At 36.8% G+C, this 22,717-nt stretch overlaps 1 protein-coding gene across 6 annotated transcripts in view; it reads left to right on the top strand.

Annotated features, from left to right (window-relative positions):
- Nucleotides 1-22,717, top strand: part of LOC108027473 (synaptosomal-associated protein 25) — a 299,679-nt gene that overhangs the window by 167,631 nt on the left and 109,331 nt on the right. For 4 of the 6 annotated variants that reach the window (XM_050886293.1, XM_050886295.1, XM_044092585.2 and 1 more), the window contains 2 exons: nt 4,753-4,794; nt 14,956-15,004. In XM_050886293.1, the coding sequence (XP_050742250.1) occupies nt 4,753-4,794; nt 14,956-15,004 (91 nt within the window). The remainder of the gene's footprint in view (nt 1-4,752; nt 4,795-14,955; nt 15,005-22,717) is intronic. The other 2 variants (XM_050886294.1, XM_050886298.1) reach the window with 1 other exon arrangement.

The following is a 22,717-nucleotide window of genomic DNA, read 5'->3' as shown; positions in this document are numbered from 1 at the left end:
GATTCTATCTCTGGGATTCTTGGCAACCATATCATCAGTACATCATCTATGTACACTACTGCATACGAATTTACTAAATCCCGTAAGGCTTGGGCTATGGCTCGTTGAAAAACTGATGACGCGTTTTTCAACGCGAACGCCAATGCTAAGTATTCATATGATCACAAAAGCTCTTATTAATCTTATTTAAAATATTATCATCAATTATCGATAACACAGTTTGAGTTCTATAAAAATGCATTCCAAAAACCGAGCTGAAAAATGTCTTGTCCGATTATCATGTCATATTTGAGACATTTGTTATATACTAGGTGAAATAGTAATTCAAAGTTAAACTTAGAAATTTGTACCGAGGACAGAATTTGGAGATTGCTTTTGACAATATTGTCGCCCATGCCCCTTTAAATTATCAGATTATGACATCTTTTGCCGGCTAGTTTCTCGCTGATTGTTTCCTTCACCAAGGAACAATCGGAACCTGAATCAAAGAAAAAGAAAACACAAGTCCACTCTTCGCTCGCTTCTTCTATTCGTTTTTGCTACTCCCTTTGTACTTACTGATGTGATATGTCCAACGTTGCCACATTTGAAGCAGGTTACTGTTGATATGCTGTTGCTATGCACTGATTTCGTAGCGTTCCTCTCTTCTGCTTTTCTCTTTCGGCACTCCATTGTTTTGCGTCCGAGTTTTTCGCAACTATGGCATCTTATCAGCGTTTCCACTATGAACCTCTTCTTTTTGGGGGCTTGTTCATTTCCAGCGAATTCCGAGTTTCTGACAAACGTGTTGTAGCTCCGCTCTTGTCTTAATGTTTATTGTTAGCACTAAGCGCTGCTATTTGGAGTCGATTTTTGATGCATGTGCCAGAACCAGTGATAAAGGAATTTCTTTATGTGTCACTTAGTCAATAAGGATTTAACCAATCGGCTGAAGTATTCAGAACGGCATTCATGGGAGTTCGGACGTCCCTTCAGCATAACAGCAATAATTCCTTGAATTGCGCCCAGGTCATTCCAGAAAAACTAATCTGAGACAGCGCTTCCGAGAATCGATTTGCTGAGCGTCATTACCAAGGACGCACCTTCTTGCGGACAAACAGGATCATGCTGGCAGTTTTGCACTATGCTGCTGCGTCGGCGTCAGCAGCTCGGGATCAAACGTTGGTAGCACTCCAGAAAATGTACGCGTGCCAGGCGTCGGCGTGGACTGTGCCACTTTCAAAAGTTCTGCAATCACTTTATTTTGCGTTTCTAGAAGCGTGCGCCAGCTATTTTCTGACTTGTGTTGCAGGGGTGGTGGTCCCACTCCTGATGTAGGAGATTCAGGGTTGGGTTCATCGGCCATTATCAACACAGGACTTTCTCACTCTACAGCGCAGCGAGTCGCAATGATTTTACTCAACACACGTTCGTTGGTTTACTGTGAATCGTTAACTCGATCTGCCTTGCTCTCCTTTTTGCTCATTTTCTCTTTTCTCATCATTGCGCCACACTCAGCAGAAATTTCGCTCTTCCTTCCCACCGCGCTCTCCAAAAATCTCGCTCTCTCTCTCTCTCTCTTTGCAATCTCCTTTGATCTTCATTTATTTCGCCGAACTCTCACACCGAGAGTCTTACCAATAATAATTTAATCTAGTATTTTAAAATAGTCTCCGACATTTCATAATTTGAATTGACTTCTTGTAAACCTTGGCATCAATAGAAAGCTAATTTAAAAGCCGTTTGAACGACACATACTTTTCTTAACGCATTCAGTACATATTAAAAAAGCCCGTCTTGACAACTTAAATTGTTTGATGCAAAAAGTCAGTAAAAGTTTATTTCAACAGGGTGCTACGCCGACTCTAACGCCCAAAATCCGACAAAAAATGTAGCGACGTTTTTATGCAAGAAAAAAATTTAACTGAAATGTGTTTGTCTTATCAATACCTATCGATTGACCAAAAAAAATGTGCCACGATCAAAAATGTAACACGCACAAACCAGTCAAAGCGTGGGGACCACAGTTTTCAAGCAAGACAAAGCATTTGTTGTTATTGAGTGACTCCCCATTTAAACCTCGGACTCCAGACATAGGTCCCGATGTGTGAGCATCCTGAACTGTGGGAACGTATCGATAGTCAGAACGGCGGCTCGTTATAATTGTTTAGTCTATAACTGTGTTTTTTTGTTTCATGGTAATTTTCCATTGGCTTGCTTACAATTAAATTTTTACTTTTATTTCTTTGAGGGTGTCTTGGTTTTTAATTCTTGAAGAGTGTTTCGAGGGTGAATACGTAATGTGAGTATGTTATACAAACGTTCTGAAACCGCTTTTGTGACGAAAAGAATTTGTTAATTCGCCTAAATAAATAGACTTTCTAAAATGTTCTCAACCGAAACGCTTCAATAAAATATTTCATATGAGAGAAGGTAACATTTCGGCTGAAACGTGCAGAATGAGAACATTTTAGAAACTATATTTATTAGCCGAATTAAACTAAACTAGATTCGCAATAATAGAGCTTTACAAATACCCATATACCCAGTTGATAATCTGAATGTCGCCTTAAGTAAGAAAAACAGATTGAAGTCTATCTGTCTGTATATCTTAAGGTCGGGCCGGCCAATGCACATTGGAAATTTTCTAAAGTAGCTTCCAAAACAAAAAAAATAATTTTATGTATATAATTTTGAAGTAAAGTCCAGATGTGTTAAGACATATAAAAAAGCAGAGGTAATAAAAATTAATTTCATGAGAAAATAAAGGTGGCACATTAATAATAATTAATAATAGGCTCAGAAATTACGTTCATGAATCACTACGAATTATGGTGAAATCTTTGCATTATGTAATAAGTCGGAACCAGCCCTATGGGACAACTATATCTTATAATATAGGGGAAAAAACTATAATTTGATTTTCCGGCTAATTTTTCGATTGTTCCTATGGCAGCTATATAATATAGTCGTCCGGTTTTGATAAAATTTAATTCGAAATTTAAAGTCAAATAAAAAATGTTATTTCTAAGAGTAGGAGGTTATAAGTTAAAAAACTACGAAGATATAATTTTTAAATATTATTTTACCACCAATTTTTCGATTGTTCCTATGGGAGCTATATGATATAGTCGTCCGATTTTGATAAAATATTATTCCAAATTCAGAACTAATTTAAAAATGTTATATCCAAGCTTAGAAAGGTACATATATGTTAAAAAACACGAAAGATATAATTTTTTTAAATTTTTTTCCCCGATAGTTCCTATGGGAGGTATAAGATATAGTTGTCCGATCCTGCTGGTTCCGACTTATATACTACCTGCATAGAAAAAAGACTTTTGGGAAAGTTTCAGTCCGATAGCTTTAAAACTGAGAGACTAGTTTGCGTAGAAACGGACGGACAGATGGACAGACGGACGGACAGACGGACATGGCTAGATCGATTCGTCTTGTGACGCTGATTAAGAATATATATACTTTATGGGGTCGGAAACGTCTCCTTCAATGCGTTGCAAACTTCTGACTGAAATCATTATACTCTCTGCAAGGATATAAAAATGGTCTGAAAAAAGAAAGAAATAATTTTTTTTAATATCACTTAATAAAATATAGCTTCTGTGTTTTTTGACATACAATCTTATAATATCGCGAATATAATTTTTTATATTTTTCAGAATTTTGAATTTAATTCAATAATAATTTGGCTACTCTAACATTAAGATGTCAAAAAAGTGGTCTGAAAAAAAATGAAATTATTTTTTATAACTGCAAGCGTATACAAACTTCGGCTTAATAAAATATAGCTTCTGTGTTTTTTGACATACAATCTTATAATATCGCGAATATAATTTTTTATATTTTTCAGAATTTTGAATTTAATTCAATAAAAATTTGGCTACTCTAACATTAAGATGTCAACAAAGTGGTCTGAAAAAAATGAAATTATTTTTTATAACTGCAAGCGTATACAAACTTCGGTAATTTTATCAAAATCGGACTACTATATCATGTAGCTGCCCTAAAAACAATCGGAAAATTAGTCGTAAGATATGAAAAAATTTTTGTATTTGGTGTTTTTTTACATATAACCTTCTAAGCTTGAAAGTAACATTTTTTAATTAGTTCAGAATTTCGAATTAAATCTTATCAAAATCGGACGACTATATCATATAGCTGTCATAGGAACGATCGGAAAATTGGTGCGAAAATAATATAAAACAATTTAAAGCTTTGGGCCTCTTTGACATATTATCTATAGTATTGGGAATATAATTTTTACTATTTTTAAGAATTTCGAATTCAATTTAATAAAAATCGGACAACTCTAACAAATAAATAAAGTTGATTATTTCTAATAACTGCAAGGGTATACTTCCTTCACTTCCTTTCATGTTTTTATTAATTTCTTTTTTATTTGACATTCTTTATTTAAAGTTATAAGATTATTGTTCAAAGGCACTCATATTTAAAATTATAAGATTATGGTTCAAGGCACTAATTTTTTAATGATAATTAAAAATAAATAGTAATGCTAAGACACAAAGCAGATGGAGTGTATTAACTGTCATGTAATCAGCTATCCAATTTAACTTGTTAACTGATGTCCAATTCAATTTAACCTGATACATACTAACAAAGTAAATAAAAATAAATATTCACTGAAAAAGTCAATATTTTGTAATATTGTTGGGTCAATGGGCGTGGCACTAAAGCAAAAATGTACTATTTTTTTGTAATATATTAATGTAAATCAAATTATTTTTATTTCAGTCCCTGGAGAGTACGAGACGTATGCTTGCTCTCTGTGAAGAGGTAAGAATCAACACAAACTTGCATATTTTATATATTTTAAATTGCGGCTTTTAACACTGTCATATCTTAGAATATAAATTTTAAAGCAGCAAGACTGAGAAGGACATAAATATTTTAAGTTCTTACGGTGGTTTCCAGAAATTTTGAATACATTTATGACTAAAGACAATATGCGCATTTAGAATCCTAAATGCGGACCAAATGGTAAAGGCCATTATGGATATTAAACTGTTTCTTTATGTATTTCTTTTTATTTATTTATGGAAAAATTAATTGTTGGTTGAACCAAAACAAAATTTGTAAACATGTGTGTAGTCAAACTTAAGCATTATGTTGGCTTTTGGGCCTTGCGGGAGAATATCAATAAAAGGCACTTTCCTTAGAAATGCATATACCAAAAGAATATTACATAGAGTTTTTAAAATATATTTAAAAAGCACTTACTGCCTCATACTAAGATACTCGTACATTTTGAGAGGCAGATTTGCAGAGAGAGAGAGAAAGACAGAAAAACGAATACATTGGTCTTAAAGAATGCCAAAATATTTTATAGAAAAGTTTCTTGTATAAGTGTGTTAAAAACATCCTACAGCGCCAACTAGCGAATCCTTGTCCCACATAGCGCCATTTTGTATTAGTAAAAACAGCTGTACAATCGCAATTGACTTTGCACTATATTGATCATGCTCCCTTCTACCTGTAATATACTTTGCGGCGCAACTAGAATACCCCTTTATTTGGATTCTTTTGACAATCATTTTCCGAGCCTGCTCATCATATATATCACTGTAGACTATTATGCCGCAAAATTTAAAATTTGCTGTGAAACTCCCAACGAAACGAAATAAGTCGATAAAGGTATCCTAAATCGAAAGGTATCCTAAAGGATAAAGGATACGAATACTTAAGAAATTCCAATTCCAAAAATACAAATACAAAATTACAAATTTAGCGTGTGGGAGCTTTTAGGGGTGGTGGTGATCAAGGCTCCGTTATTAACTTTTTTTTCGTACTGGGAATACGACACCTTATTTGTTAAAATGCAATGCCACGTACAAAAGTTTTTCCAAAAATAAGATTTTGGAGGACTTTTCAAAATTAAAATGTTTGTCCTTTTGCTTAGGGTCTGGAACCAATATGGGTGTAGCTCGAGATAGAAAACTTTTGTGTTACAACTTTTGGCAGGAAAACAAAAAAAAAACAGATTTTGAAGATCTATTGCAATAAAGACGAGCTTTATGCAACAAAAAATGAAATTAATTTGCTAATCAGCTGCCTATTTTTGTCAAGGTTAAATAAATTCAAAGTTGTAGCAATCGTTTTTATTAAAAAAAAAAAACACCTTTTACTATTTTCTTAAAAATTTGTTCAAACGATTTATTTTTAAATTTTGAACTATATATCCTTTTCAAATCACATATAAAACTCTTTTTTAAACAATTATGGATTGGAAGACAAAAAGTGCAACGCCCCCTGAAAATAAGAATATGTATATATAATATATAGTTGTCTGATCCGGTTCGAGCCGACTTTTGCAATACTTGCAATGGAAATAAGACTTTTGAGGAAGATTTCATAGCGATAGCAATTTAGAAACGGACAGATGGACGGACATGGCTAGATCGACTTGTCTAGTGATGCTTATCGAGAATATTTACTTAACGGGTCGATAAAATCTCCTTCACTATTTTTGGTCAAAGTCGTTTGTTGCAGGTTCTAATGAGCATTTTAAAATTTATTAGATAAAATTAAGCATAGAAAAGTAAAAGGGTATACTAGATTCGTCAGAAAGTAAGTGACAGGCAGAAGAAAGCGTTTGCGGCCTAATAACGTATATATATAATCAGGATGACAAGCTGATTTAGCCATGTCCATTCCGTCGGTCCGTATGAACGCTGAGATCTGGGAAACTATAAGAGCTAGAGCAGTCAAACCTGGTATGGAGATCACTGGGCTTCCTGCGCAGCTTGTTTTAGCGGGGTGTCACTCCCACTCTAACGCGCAAAATCCGCGAAAATCTGTAGCGCCTACATTTGTTAAATAGAACAAAAATTGACTGAAATGTATTTGTCTCATTAATACTTATCGATTGACCAAAAAAAAATTGTGCCACGCCCACTCTAATGTCCACAAAACCGAAAATGTGGTGGCCACGTTTCATGCTAGAAATTTTTTTTTCTTAAATGTACTTGCCTTATTAATACCTTTCGAGTGACCTAAACAAACGGTTGCCATGCTCACTCTAAAGACCCCAAACTGTTAAAACGCTTAAAACTTTCCGCCGCCCACATAAGCTTTCACAGAAGCGATCGGAATATTGGTGGGAAAACAAATTATAGCTTAAGTATTTTTTGACACATTATCTTATAATATTAGGAATATCATTTTAATATTTTTAAGAATTATGATTACAATTTAAAAAGAATTGGACGACTCGAACATATTGCTGTCAAAGAAACTCTTAGAGCAAAAGAGAAATGGAGATATATAAGCAGCAATTTTAATATATGTTATGTGGGCGGCAGACATATTTAACGGTTTGACATTTTAACCTGCTGAAACAAACTTGCGCTGCGCAGGATGCCCAGGAATCTGCATGCCAATTCTAACTTCTATCTTTTTTAGCTTACGGGTTTAAAAACGATATTTCAAATGCAAGAATAAAGCAATAGAGACCAATTCAAAAAAATTAAAATAATTATTTAAAAAAAAATGCCAATTTTACTAGTTCAAAAATCTAACACTTCCTGAGCATTACATTTTTTTTGTGCGTTTCCAAAACATATTGTACGGCCTTGGATAACTTAAATAGAAATTAAGAGTTCGATATACAAATCTTGAATTGTGACTATGACTTTTAAGGTAGTAGATGTATTATATGATTGGTTTTTTTTTACAAAAATTTCTATTCTAAAATAAATTATTATTATTTCATGGATAATGTAATACATGTTCGTCACAAAAGTTGAAAGTGCGATCCTCACAATTGTAAGATATTGTGGTTTAATATATACTTGACCATCGTTTAACACGGGGGTAACGTTCCTTGAAATACAAAATCGTGTTAAGCGAAACATGGATCCTGTACAAATAAAGAAGTTACGCAGATAAAGATTTTTGCATCTTCAAAACACGCTTACATCTGACAGATCAAATGCGTATGACACAAGCACAATGTCTCTAGCGCGTTAATTGACGGAAAACAATATATAGGTATATATCGATATATTGCAAACGAGTAAGAAGAAGGTTATTAGCGGTAGGGGAGAAAATGGTCTTGCTTAATATAGTTTGTACCTGTTTTTTATTATTGGGTAAATTAAAAAAGTCACTAAAAGTTATTTTTACAGTGCGACTTTAAGTATGGAGATAACCGATAACTAACTATTTCATATTTAATGGCCTTTGGTCGTGCTTAAATATTTTGTTCTTTTCATTATGTGTTTTTATTATTGATCAAACCATTTCCATATATCCCTCTGTCCACGTCCAGCTGTCCGTATGAACGATGAGATTTTGAAAACTATAAGAGCTAGACTTTTAGGATTTGGCTTGCTGATTTATCTGTTTCTGCGTAGCGTAAGTTTTTTTTTTACTGAAAAGCCATCACAATCTACCAAAAACTGTGGTTTCTAAATATAAGCGCTAGAAAATTTTAAATACACCTCTTATACACTTCAATAAAATTGTAAGTTTAAGTGCTGATATCTCGAAAACTATCAAAGATAGAAAACTGGGACTTAAGACTAAGATTCACCACCACAAGTTTTTCTCGCGAACATATCACGACCACAAAAACACATAAAAGTCGCTTAAAATTGTGGCGCCTACAATTCTACTGTTAAAAAAAATTCAGAATATAAAAATAGTCTCGTGAAAACTTATTGATGACCCTAAAAAGAGTTTACCCCGCCCACTTTAACGTCCAAAAATAGGCAGCAGGGTTTTTGCTTAAGTTGATGGAAGAGACCTAATTTAGAAAACATTGAACGAAAACCGTATGGCATTCGTATGTTACATCCAAATGAAACATAGCAATTCCCTTCCCTTCATTTTTATTTCTTTCCCCTTTTAGCACTTCGATCGCCATTTTTTGCCTAAAAGGGCATGAAGCGCTTTTTCGTGAGACTGCCAAAGTAATTGTGTCGTCTCCTCCAGAAGCGAAAAGAAAATAATAATTTTCTGTATAGTACCGTCTTTATCAATAGATTTGTATCATTGAATACATTGTACACTTATTATCCGAAGCATTCTGTGCCAGCAGTCTTATAGTGGCAGCGTTAAAGAGCCATTGCCTCGTGTAATTTAACCAGATCAGCAACCAGCTCTAAGTGACGAAATTCAGCTTGTCAGTCGTATACCCCTAAAAACAACTAGTCACTAATGTGGCTCAAAGCCAATAAAATAAAAAAAAAAAATAATAAAAAGTAGTCATCAATATACCATTATTTAGGTGTCAATGCGATACAATTGAGTGTCAAAAAATCTTTGATACGAAAGACATGAAATTGATCCTTATATAGTATCATTTTTTCTATTGAAAAACGTTTTTACACCCAAAAAAAAATCACCCTAAATATTAGAAAATCGCCCGTGATTTTAGGGCGTCATTGAATTAAAAAATATTTTCTTGAATTAAAAAATATTTTCTTGATTATAGAAAATTTTTCTAAAAATTTACGTAATTTCGCCATAATTTTTTTTCTGCAAAAAAGAGTTTAATTTCTTCTTCAAAACTTTCTTGATCTAATGATGATTTTTTCTTTATTTATTTTCTTAAAATAATGGTAAATTCTTCCATAAATTTAGTTAAGAAATACCCATATTTTAAGGGAAAAGTCACGTTTTTTTATGCTCTTTGACGGTGGTCTAGCTGGTAAACAATTGTAAAAAAGTACTGGTTCGGGTTCACACCACGGCAAGGGAACGCTTTGTGTATTTTTTTTTCTTTTTTTAATTTAGTTAATTTTTTTCTAATAAGTTTTAATTTTCTATTTGCCAAATTGCTTAAAAAGGTTTAAATTAGAATAAATTGTATTGATATGCGTAAAGCTGAACCAAAAACACAATAGCCCTCTTTAGTCATTGCATGACAAGAAGCACGCGTGGCTAAGACGTCTGGCTATGGTGTTCGAGCTCACGCCGGGGTTGTCTGAGGTAAGAAATTTTTCCATTTGTTATTTATATGATTATATAAAATATATCTTTAATAAATTCAGGTAAATATAAAAGTTTATAGATCATATTCCCGTATAATAATTGGTATACAAAACCAACAAACTTTGTTTGTTTATTTAAAGAAAATTTTGCTTAATTTTACCGTTTTTTACCGTACGTTTAAAAAAATTTGTCATTATTTCCAGAAATGGCATTCAAGAAAATTATTTACTTAAAATAAAGGCGAGTCGCCGTAGGATGAAAATCATAGGCGATTTTCTTGGTTTAACGGCGAATTTCTTGAATTAAGGGCAATTTTTTGTTCGGGTGTAGGAAAGAGCTTTTGTCAAAGCCTTTTCGTAACAAAGGGCTACCGCTTCGTTTTTGATGCACAGGTTCGGGTCATCCCCGTGAGAATTTGTTTTTAAATTTTTTGAAGTCTGAAATTATTTAAATAATGCATCTTCGTTATTAAAATTGTAAGGCAGTTTTAGATATTGTTCTTAAATACGAAGGGCGTACTCTTCTTCGGTGCGTACTGGAACCTGAGACCTTTCGGATCAGAGACAGACGCCTTACCTGCGTTAATACCGATACTTAAGCAACCATTTATCAAATTTGCATAAAAGGGTTTTATACCCGTTACTCGTAGAGTAAAAGAGTATACTAGATTCATCGGAAAGTATGTAACAGGTAGAAGGAAGCGTTTCCGACCCCATAACGCCCACAACTCGTGAAAATCTGTAGCGCCTACAGTTTTTATGATAGAACAAATATTTTAACTGAAATGCATTTGTCTCATTAATACCTATCGATTGACCCAAAAAACCGGTCACAACTGTGGTGGCCACAGTTTCCATGCTAGACATTTTTTTGCTAAAATACATTTTTCTCATTAAAACCTTTCGATTGAACTAAAAAAAATATTTGCCACTCCCACTTTTCACCAATACTTATGGTTCAGAAACCTTGCAAAGTATGGTTGTATGTCAATAGCCGAAAGATAATTGAGTTGACGGTTAAATATGGATATCATAGGTAGGCTCAGAAAGGATGAGTTGATATTTAGTTTGAATCTTTTGGACTTTCTTATTCTTCCAAAGTGCAGGCTGATAGATAAGGTATCTCTTTAAGAAACAATATATTCGTGTATTTAGACGACTTGCTTTTACTCTTAGATACATTTGAACGACTAATAAAAGTTTTGAAGGAGGTACCGTTTCACGTACAAGGAACACAATTGGCCATCAACTTGAAAAAAAAAATGTTTGCATCAGAGAGATAAAATACTTGGGACATGTCATTGGCCATGGAACTGTAGGTACAGACCAGGATAAAATATCTGCAGGTTTTGGTTCCCACGCCTCGCTCCATGAAACAAGTTCTTCACTTCTTGGGAATGACGGGTTTGTAAATCTGTTAAAAAAATTTTGCAGGGAAGGACAAGAATTCTAAATTGTTACTGTCGATTTAAGAGGCTAATGTCAAAAAGAGACCAAGGTCTGCTATAAAGGGCCCATAAAGGTTCCTTGGCGGCACACTGTGGCATGGCAAAAATGTTTAAAAAATTTAGACGACATTTCTATTGGCCAAATTCTAAACTCTTGCTGAACATTTTAACTGAGCAATTTAATTCTCTCTTATCTCGTTTAAAGCTTGCACAGATTTTTTTAAATTCATCAAACTGTTTTAACATTTTTGGGGTGATTCTTTAAGAAACCTTTCCAGTTTCACCTCCTAGAGAATGGTTTGGCAATTTTTATTTTATTTTTATTATTTATTATTATTTATTATTATTTATTTTAATCAGCATAATGTTTTTCAATTAAGTTTGAAAAAATACTATCGTTTATATAAACACTTGTTCTTCTAAGGCATTTTGAAGAACTCTGGTTTTTTTTTTTTTAAGCCAAAAGGCGTTTAGGATGTTCTTACATATTTCGGCAGTATTACCATTTTCAGCAGTGTAATGTGTTATACCATGTTAGATAGTTTACACTTAATCTTTTATGTGTGGTGACCGAATGTCTCGATTTACAAAAAATCAAAAGCAGGTAGATAAAAAAAATTAAATGAATTTATTATTATTATGATCATGGAATATCATTTTAAAGGTTAAAGAAGGAAGCTGCCACTTTAACTAGATTCTATTCCACTTGTTTCAACGTTGTTATTGACGGATGAATGTTTTAAGAATTTGTTTGTCTCTGACTGTTCTTTCTATTTGCCACAAATATCGAATCTGTGTTTTAGCTACTTGTCCCATTTTTTAATAATATCTGCTATGATATTTCATCTTTAATGGATGTTTTCATTTTGAACATAACATGGTGCCCAATAATTGATCGCAATATTTTAAAGCCAAGTAACTGGTATCTGATCCTCGAAGCTCTTTAGTTAAGCGTACTCCCTTGGTTTTACTTAAGTCTGTTAGTCTGTTGAAAGTGTCTGACAAAAAAGCTTACGTTCAGTAAGTAGGCAAATAATTTCAAATAGAATTACAAAGTTGCTTATTATATCATTGCAGAGGATATTACGATTCCAATAAGAAGTTTGCAATGAAGTGAAGGAGACGTTTCTTGATCAGCAACACTAGACGAGTTGATCTAGTCATGTCCTTCTGTTCGTCCGTCTTTCTGTACGTTTCTACGCAAACTAGTTTTACTGTTTTAAAGCTATCTGGCTGAAACTTTCCTAAAAGTCTTATTTCCTTTTTTGGTAGTATTCAAGTCGGAACAAACCGGATCGGATCTTACAGCTCCCTAAGGAATATCGGGAAAATACTTTTTAAAGTTACTATACTATGTTATTATAATTATTGTGAATTCACAATTTAATTTTAATTTAATAGAATCGCACTATTATATCATATAGCTGCCGATCGGAAAATTGGTTGGAAAATAAGATGGAAAACACTATGAGATTGCCGTTACTCATCTGGATGCAGGCGCTCTGTCTGTCTGTCTGTCTGTCTGTCTGTCTGTCTGTCTGTCTGTCTGTCTGTCTGTCTGTCTGTCTGTCTGTCTGTCTGTCTGTCTGTCTGTCTGTCTGTCTGTCTGTCTGTCTGTCTGTCTGTCTGTCTGTCTGTCTGTCTGTCTGTCTGTCTGTCTGTCTGTCTGTCTGTCTGTCTGTCTGTCTGTCTGTCTGTCTGTCTGTCTGTCTGTCTGTCTGTCTGTCTGTCTGTCTGTCTGTCTGTCTGTCTGTCTGTCTGTCTGTCTGTCTGTCTGTCTGTCTGTCTGTCTGTCTGTCTGTCTGTCTGTCTGTCTGTCTGTCTGTCTGTCTGTCTGTCTGTCTGTCTGTCTGTCTGTCTGTCTGTCTGTCTGTCTGTCTGTCTGTCTGTCTGTCTGTCTGTCTGTCTGTCTGTCTGTCTGTCTGTCTGTCTGTCTGTCTGTCTGTCTGTCTGTCTGTCTGTCTGTCTGTCTGTCTGTCTGTCTGTCTGTCTGTCTGTCTGTCTGTCTGTCTGTCTGTCTGTCTGTCTGTCTGTCTGTCTGTCTGTCTGTCTGTCTGTCTGTCTGTCTGTCTGTCTGTCTGTCTGTCTGTCTGTCTGTCTGTCTGTCTGTCTGTCTGTCTGTCTGTCTGTCTGTCTGTCTGTCTGTCTGTCTGTCTGTCTGTCTGTCTGTCTGTCTGTCTGTCTGTCTGTCTGTCTGTCTGTCTGTCTGTCTGTCTGTCTGTCTGTCTGTCTGTCTGTCTGTCTGTCTGTCTGTCTGTCTGTCTGTCTGTCTGTCTGTCTGTCTGTCTGTCTGTCTGTCTGTCTGTCTGTCTGTCTGTCTGTCTGTCTGTCTGTCTGTCTGTCTGTCTGTCTGTCTGTCTGTCTGTCTGTCTGTCTGTCTGTCTGTCTGTCTGTCTGTCTGTCTGTCTGTCTGTCTGTCTGTCTGTCTGTCTGTCTGTCTGTCTGTCTGTCTGTCTGTCTGTCTGTCTGTCTGTCTGTCTGTCTGTCTGTCTGTCTGTCTGTCTGTCTGTCTGTCTGTCTGTCTGTCTGTCTGTCTGTCTGTCTGTCTGTCTGTCTGTCTGTCTGTCTGTCTGTCTGTCTGTCTGTCTGTCTGTCTGTCTGTCTGTCTGTCTGTCTGTCTGTCTGTCTGTCTGTCTGTCTGTCTGTCTGTCTGTCTGTCTGTCTGTCTGTCTGTCTGTCTGTCTGTCTGTCTGTCTGTCTGTCTGTCTGTCTGTCTGTCTGTCTGTCTGTCTGTCTGTCTGTCTGTCTGTCTGTCTGTCTGTCTGTCTGTCTGTCTGTCTGTCTGTCTGTCTGTCTGTCTGTCTGTCTGTCTGTCTGTCTGTCTGTCTGTCTGTCTGTCTGTCTGTCTGTCTGTCTGTCTGTCTGTCTGTCTGTCTGTCTGTCTGTCTGTCTGTCTGTCTGTCTGTCTGTCTGTCTGTCTGTCTGTCTGTCTGTCTGTCTGTCTGTCTGTCTGTCTGTCTGTCTGTCTGTCTGTCTGTCTGTCTGTCTGTCTGTCTGTCTGTCTGTCTGTCTGTCTGTCTGTCTGTCTGTCTGTCTGTCTGTCTGTCTGTCTGTCTGTCTGTCTGTCTGTCTGTCTGTCTGTCTGTCTGTCTGTCTGTCTGTCTGTCTGTCTGTCTGTCTGTCTGTCTGTCTGTCTGTCTGTCTGTCTGTCTGTCTGTCTGTCTGTCTGTCTGTCTGTCTGTCTGTCTGTCTGTCTGTCTGTCTGTCTGTCTGTCTGTCTGTCTGTCTGTCTGTCTGTCTGTCTGTCTGTCTGTCTGTCTGTCTGTCTGTCTGTCTGTCTGTCTGTCTGTCTGTCTGTCTGTCTGTCTGTCTGTCTGTCTGTCTGTCTGTCTGTCTGTCTGTCTGTCTGTCTGTCTTATAAATTATAAATAATTTTAAACACAAAGATATAATACTTCCTAATTTGGTTACTGGTTTTCTAGACAATACCAGACAATAATAGAGATTTTAGCATGCAAGTCTCTCTTTTCTTACATATATAGACAATTATAACACATATATTTATACTTATACACTTTTACAAATTATTTACATTTCAATTCGCTGCACATCAGAGCAAGGAAGCAGGGATACGTACACTTGTAGCCCTTGATGATCAAGGAGGTGAGTCCACTACTTACAGAACAATAAATCACAGTTTTTTACATACAAATGCATTTTTACCAATGATTTTACTTAATAAGCATTGTCGTAACATTCTTAACAAACAAATATGTTTTTAATTGCTTCCAGCGCTTAAATAAAGTGGGTCACTACATAACAATTATACACTATTTGGTATCATTTGCTTTTCCCTTGCAAAGAGAATTACAAATTACAAAAAGTTGGCACATACCTTATCAATCCTTTTCTAAGTAAAAAATAATTAGTTTCCGATCGTTTTAAATACAATTTAATTAAAAATTGTGAAATATTAACAAAATAATATTCTTCTTTCTTCCAAGATATTTTTATGAGAGCTTAATGCAGACTTAATCAGTTTATAGCAATAAAAATACAAGTTTTTTGAAAGTTGACAGGTGATACTCGTATACTAGTAACCAGTCAGACGGACTGATCATACACAAACGATTCTGCCCTTTAAGCTGACAAAATATGTCTCCTTAATTGCGAATCAAACATCTGAGTAAAATGATAACACCCACTGTGGGTGTATACAAATTTGTATCGTCATTTGCAGAGTTAAAAATATGTTGATCCAAATGTTTGTAACTTTGGTGTTAAAATGTGTATTTACAGTGAATGCGACTTCAAAATCTAGACCAAGAGGTCAAAGCGATCTTTTAACTCCGCTATCTCTTAAGGAATTCATGTTTTTTGCATGTAACGTACAGGGATGGAACCTACAAAACTTTAGACTTTCCACAAGGTATAGCAGATGAAAGTTCAAAAAAATTTCATAAATATATTATTCTTAAAACGATAACGTGCAAGAATAAGCCGACGATAAGGCAATTTCGGCGATAAACATATTTTGGAGATTTTTCATTCAGTGAAGGAGACGTTTCCGACCCCATAAAGTATATATATTCTTGATCGGCGTCACAAGACGAGTCGATTTAGCCATGTCCGTCTGTCTGACCATCCGTCTGCCCGTCTGTCTGTCCGTTTCTACGCAAACTATCGGGCTAAAACTTTCCCAAAAGTCTTCTTTCTAGTGCAGGTAGTATATAAGTCGGAACCAGCCGGATCGGACATATATTATAGATCGCAAAGGATTATTTAAATTTAAAAATTTTAAAAAAATTATATCTTCGTTTTTTTTAACATATAACCCTATAAGGTTGAAGATAACTCTTCTTAATTTTCTTCTGAATTTTGAATTAAATTTTAATAAATATAGCTTCTTGAAAAATTATATCTTCGGTGTTTATTAACATATTGTGAGGAGTTGAATAATTTCACACAAATCCCAGCCGGCCGCTCACCAGGTACGCGGCGAATTCGCGTAGTGACGGCGCGGCGAAGAGCGGTTGGAGAACGTGAGAGTTTGGAGATAAAAAACGGAGAACGTGAGAGTTTGGAGAACATAAGAGTTTGGAGAAAGTGAGAGTTTGGAGAGCAATAGAGTTTGGAGACATGGTAGTTTGTTGGGCAAGAGGGCTTGGAGACCAAGAGAGTTTGGAGACCAAGAATGGAGAAAGAGAGAGCGGACTTGGCGGGCGGAGCGAGTGGACCGTGTGCAAAGGGGAGTAACGGGACGCCGCCGGACTTTGGACGCGTCCGAGAACTTTGGACCGAGAGAGGGTGCCACATCTCGGCAACGAAGAGGCACACATCCATGCCATATGCATCACTGGAATCATCGGGACGGCAGCATCAGGCTGGACGGCGGGAAGCAGCGCATGAAGGACAAGAGGTTCAAACTGGAGCCATGGACTTTGGACCCGGTGTGGAGAGTTGCGGCGGGCCGTGTGCAAAAGGGAAATAACGGTTCGCGGAGGGCCTATAAAATCCCGCCGGGCGCTGGCAGCTGGATCAGTCGATTACGGTCAGTCGATGAGTTTAGACAAGACAAGACGGGACAAATACCGAGTGAACAGAAAAAACCAAGTAAACTACGAGGGAGCCACCACAAGGCGAGTCGTCGAAAGCAGCGCCGTGGGATCCTACAAGGAGCAAGATTGCCACGTCGACACGTTCGGGATCGGGACTACACGAAATCTCCGGACTGAGACACAGGTGGCTGAAGTCTAAAGGGGCACCACACGGCTAAGTCAAGGCGGTCTGCTTATTTCTGCCGACGAAGTCCTGGCGTTACACCTGGAGGGTCTACCAGACTTCGAGCAGTGAAGGCTGACGACAAGAAATCGTGAGCTCGGGGGTAAGCCTGTCAAACCCCAGTGTACCTCGCCTACTACTTTGATGTGTCCCAGCGTGAGCCCCGTGCGCCAATTGGAGTTGAGCAGGCCCTGGCGCGATGAGCCAGAAGGGAGAGAAGTCCCGGAGCGGCGCGACCGAACCCCGAGAGTAACGAGCCAGAAAAGAGAGAGGTCCCGAACCGATGCGACGGAACACCGAAAGTAACGAGCCAGAAGGGAGAGAAGTCCCGGAGCGGCGCGGCAGAACCCCGAGAGTAACGGGGTTGACAGCATTTACACTCTTAAACAAATGGACGTAATCAATAGGGTATAGGTGTATCCAAACTTTTAACTTTGTTTCTTGGCCACAGATCATAGCCGCAAGCACTCCCTCTGCTGGAGATGCGTGTTGGTCATTGTCAGAATAACCGTCTCTCAAGTCTGTAAATCCAAATTTAAACCTGACTTAATGCTTATTTCAATGTTCTGGAATGTATTGACGTTATCAATCATTCCTGCACTGCCCTCAATTTTGCGCACAAATTTGACCATTCCGAAAATGTATTTTTTATTTTTTGCACATCATTGCTAAAAAATATTTTAGGCCGTGCAGCTTCTTCACTCTGTGTTGAAAATTATTGATTTTCAAATTTCATAAATTTGGAAATATGTGAATAAATCAGTGAGCACGGCCAAAAGTAGTGGCGAAGAGCACAAAGAGAGTAAGCAAAGTCGACTACTAAATGCACAAAATGTATATGTTCGCGTGTTATGACATCCACAAAAACTACTCTAAAGGAGTATCGCACCTATAAGCATATTGAATTGCTCGCGCCGAATATAAAAAATGTAGGAAGTGTATTTTCGTCACAAAAGTTCATATCAGAAATTTTTTTATGGTGCGATCTTCACTAGTTAAGAATTTAACCCTAAAATAGAGTATGGATACGCAAACTTTGGCCTATAATTTTTAAACGGTGGTCACATCCCCACGGTGCGAGAGATCAAAATCATAGAAGTAATAATGAAAAATTCAAAATCCACGAGGGCAGAAATTGAAAATCAGCAAGGGAAGAAATACAAAATCTACATAGCTAGAAATGAAAGTCAACATAAGAGATTGTGGACTTATTTATAATTTAACATTATATATATATATATTGGTATTTTGATATTTTAAAAGTCTTTGAGTATTTTCGGCTTTTATAAAAAGTCGGTCACTTTAATCAATGTAAGTAAATTTAATTTTAGTTTTTGTTATACAAATATCGAATTTTATATATTTTCATCGATATGTATCATTACCAAATGGCTATGGGACATCTTTCCAGCCGGGTTACCCGCGGCGTACCCCCTGACGTACCCACCATCCTATCCCCCTATCTCATTAATTTCGGTCCAGGATGAGGTAGTCTCACTATTTTATTTATCGATTTTGAAATGTCCGCATATGAAAAATTAAAATTATGCTGTAATAATAAAAATAAAACACCTTAAAATTCAATATTTCAATTTGTTAATGTTGGGTTCATGCATTAAATTCCTTTTTTGGAAACTCCTCGCTGCATTCGAGTCATCAGGATTTTTTAATAGAAATGGAAATAATTCGGAGAGCTCAAGTCATAAGCCCTCTAATGCAACACCAAAGATGAAAAACGAAAACAAAAAATTCCTTATTGAATTTCTTTATCTATCGAACTCTCTGGAAATTAAAAGACATGCAAATGTACAATTAGTTCAACAATCTGACAAGAATCCTAGCACTCCATTGAAATGCAAATTTATACCTTCTAGAAAAAAAGCCCGAAATGACAAATACAAAAATCATTTAAACTCTAAGAAAACAGAATAAAAACACTTAACTTTTTCTATATATTAAGTTCATGAGGGAACCATTTTTAGTTTCTATCCAAATTCTTGACCTTAGCGAATATCCATTTTCGTTTTTATGCCAATCTCCAGCTTCAATTGTGTTAGTGTTTTTTTTTATCATTTTTATACCCTTGGTATAATGATTTAGTTCCATATTATTTTCCCACTAATTTCCCGATTGTTTCTATTACAGCTGTATGATAATTTAATTCGAAATTTTTAGCCCGATAGCTTTAAAACTGAAAGACTTGTTTGCGTAGACACCGACAGAAAGACGGACATGGCTAGATCGACTCGTCTAGTGACGCTGATCAAGAATATGTATACTTTATAGGGTCAGAAACGGACTGCTCTAACAACATACAGATGTAAAAAAAAATTGTCTAAAAAAGGAATGAATGAATTCGGGAAGCCGAAGTTAACTTCCGTTCTTGTTTTAATTCACCTCGTTCATAAATTTATAAAAATACGGCGAAGGGAATATCATTTAATCGGTTGAAGAGATTCCTTAGAGGTGCCCCAAGTAGATAAGGATGCTGGGTGCCGGCGGAAGGAACTCGAATTTCATCAATTTTAAAGCGACATCAACGCCATGGGATTATTGGTTTGTTCGGAATTAACTTCTTGAGTGCCAGTTTCCACACGCCATAGATCAAATGCTCCATAATGCCGCCGCTCGGATTCCGAATGCAAATACTCAATTAACATGAATATAATTGTTACAATTTTCCACTTGAAAGCCACACAAAACCATAAGCCAACGGATATAAAACTGAGACAGCCAGAACTTGTGCGGTTCGGAGGGGCAAATGTAAGAAGAGATCGCAATTTAATGAGCACATCAAACAAAAATGCATACAGGCATGGATGGATTTTCCGATAAAATGTCAAAGGCTTTAATGGAGTCTGCCAGAGTCACTCTGGCATCCACTTGACAGCCAGAAGGGAGAAGTCTCTGATCGGCGTATGCCCACGAACCCAACACAGAAGTCACGCTATGGACAGCCACCCAGTCAGGAGCAGTTCGCCGGGCGCCGCCACCAGCAAGCAAGCACCACACCGCAACAGCCACGCAAGGAGAATCGAGCCCTCAGGAACGACAGGGACAAAACGCGAAAGGGTGAGGCTAGGGAGGAACGTTCGTTTGTACAAAGCGTAGAAGCGAAGTGAAGAGCGAGGCAGCTTCCTGGCGTTCCGCTTTGACTGTCCGCACGATCTGAGCGGAAACATGGACATCCGGGAGAGAGCAAGGGTCAGGCTGTCGTGTGTCGAGAGGAGTGATCATGAAGAACTCGTCAGTCTGTTCACCCTAGTCTGAGAACGGTGACGCTTCCCTAAGCCCGCACGGCTGACCCCATAGCGAGTCTGAATCGTGGCCGAGCAGTCACCGAGCCATCGCGTCAGGAACAAGCAGCGGACAAGGATCTTCAGGGAGCTACAAAACTGGAGCACCGTGTCAACGAGGCGAGAGAGCATCGAGACAAGCCGTACCGTCGGAGACAGCGAGACAGTCATACCCGCAATAAACCCACTACGAACCCGTGAATTCTGTGCTTTCTCACTGAATGGGTGGTCACGTTTATATAAATTTGGTGGGACGAACACACACAATCTACTGAGCTAGCCGCACGAATCTCATAGCTAGCAGAAAGCAAACAAATCAGTTCGTTACAATGTAAACTGCTAAGCTTAGAAATAACATTTTTTAGTTAGTACAGAATTTCGAATTAAATTTTATCAAACTCGGACAACTATATCATATACCTGTCATAGTAACTTTCTGAAAATTAGTGATAAAATAATATGAAAAAATTATGTCTTACACAATCACTATTTCAGTAAGTTCAATATATATATTCAAATGCAAGTAACCCGTGTGCATGAGAGAAGTAAATACATCTAGCGGCCATAGCTTGATTATTATAATTGGATTGCATTGACTTTACATTTAACAATATCTAAGTGGTGTCAGTAGGGAGTCGCGGAGAATTTGACATTTAGGCACAAGAAGGTAATGCAACATTAAAGAGTGGCCAAAAATAAGGAAGGTTTGGTCAAACATTTTAGAAAGCTTTTACTGCATTTGCTGAAGAATTCGCAAAAACCTATCGTAGCTTAATTTCGGTGTCTGCCCCGGTACTTCGGACCTAATAATGAGACATATGTTTTCAAATGGAAGTGCTTAACAACCGATATGTTGGTCCCGATTCCTAACGCAGAATATGTTTTAATAATCGTCAATTATTACTCTAAGTTAGAGAGTAAATTATGACGGGGAGCACCATATTGAAGTTTATAATAATCGAAATGGATCCAGTGTTCGCAAGGGTAGGTTTTCCCCGTGCATTGACAGCTGACAACTGACGTCAGTTCATAACCGCGGATTTCAAATAATTTTGTACAATTTTGCTTACAACTTCACATATTCCATACAAGCGAGAGTTGCAAAAGTATGTAACAGGTAGAAGAAAGCGTTTCATTAATACCACTTTTATGCCCACAATTGGCTAAAACGGCTTTAATGTGTCTGCTGCACATACCATAAATATATACATATATATATCTCCATTTCCCATTTAATCCCTTGAGCAGAATAACGGGTTTCTGATAGTCAAGGCACTTGACTACACCGTTCTTTCTTGTTTTTAACGTAGATACAGCTAGAAGTGCGGGAGGTATCAAATTAACTGTAGGTGACAGGGCTATTGTGTGTCTATGATCGCGTCGGACTTCATGAGGGGTCGAAAAAACGGAGGGGTTAACGACTATGTAAATAAATATATTAAACTGAAAAGAACGTTTTATTACGGGGCGTTATATATACTTTTTAAAAAATAAATGGACTTTTGAAAAGACAGTCTTAAATACATGTTCTCATAGAATTGTTAGCAGCATAGAAAATTCAAAAATTATTGCACGATAGAAAATACATAAGTACATCTTAATATTAACAGTAAGACATGACACAGCGCACCATAATCGTAATAACGAATACGAAAAGAATTACGAAGAATTACTTTTAGGGGAAAAAACCTTTACAATTATAAATTCAATACATGATGATTCAGAAATACAAACATATTCAGAAGTTGAATTGGATTTGACTTCCATAAGAATGCCTCCACCTCGACTGGTCTGACGATCCTTCTAATAAACAAAAAGGTTATTAGACAAAATCGAATCTAATCCTATCCATATTTTCGTGTACGGATGGTTTAAGCCAGGGCTTATTGCCATGGGCTTCAAATGTTTTTTATGGGCTGTTTTAGAGTAGAGTGTTTACTAAGAATATAGACTTTCCTGTTGAAGAGAATCTAAGCTATTTATTTCTTGTACTTTCACAAATAGCCAGCCTTGGTTTTTGCGTTTAACTTTAACATAAATTCGTTTATTCTTTGATGAAAAGTGACAGAATTTAGAAAAGCATTATTCCAAACATAAAAGGTTTGTTTCAATGGCAAAGACAATATAGACTACAAAATAAGTAGCAAACATTCAACAAAAGTTTACAAAACATTTTTGGGGTCGACTTTTGATGTGGATTTTCGATCTTCCCAGTGTGCGTTCATGTAAGACTCTTTAAAGCATGTACAACTTCGTGTGCTCTGCTGCAAAAAGGCTTAATTTCGCATCTGAATAACGG

Source organism: Drosophila biarmipes, chromosome 3L (assembly GCF_025231255.1).
Source record: "Drosophila biarmipes strain raj3 chromosome 3L, RU_DBia_V1.1, whole genome shotgun sequence".
Classification (NCBI taxonomy): Eukaryota; Metazoa; Arthropoda; class Insecta; order Diptera; family Drosophilidae; genus Drosophila; species Drosophila biarmipes.
Note: the sequence above shows the minus strand (reverse complement) of the source record. Positions and strands in the feature narration are given on the sequence as shown.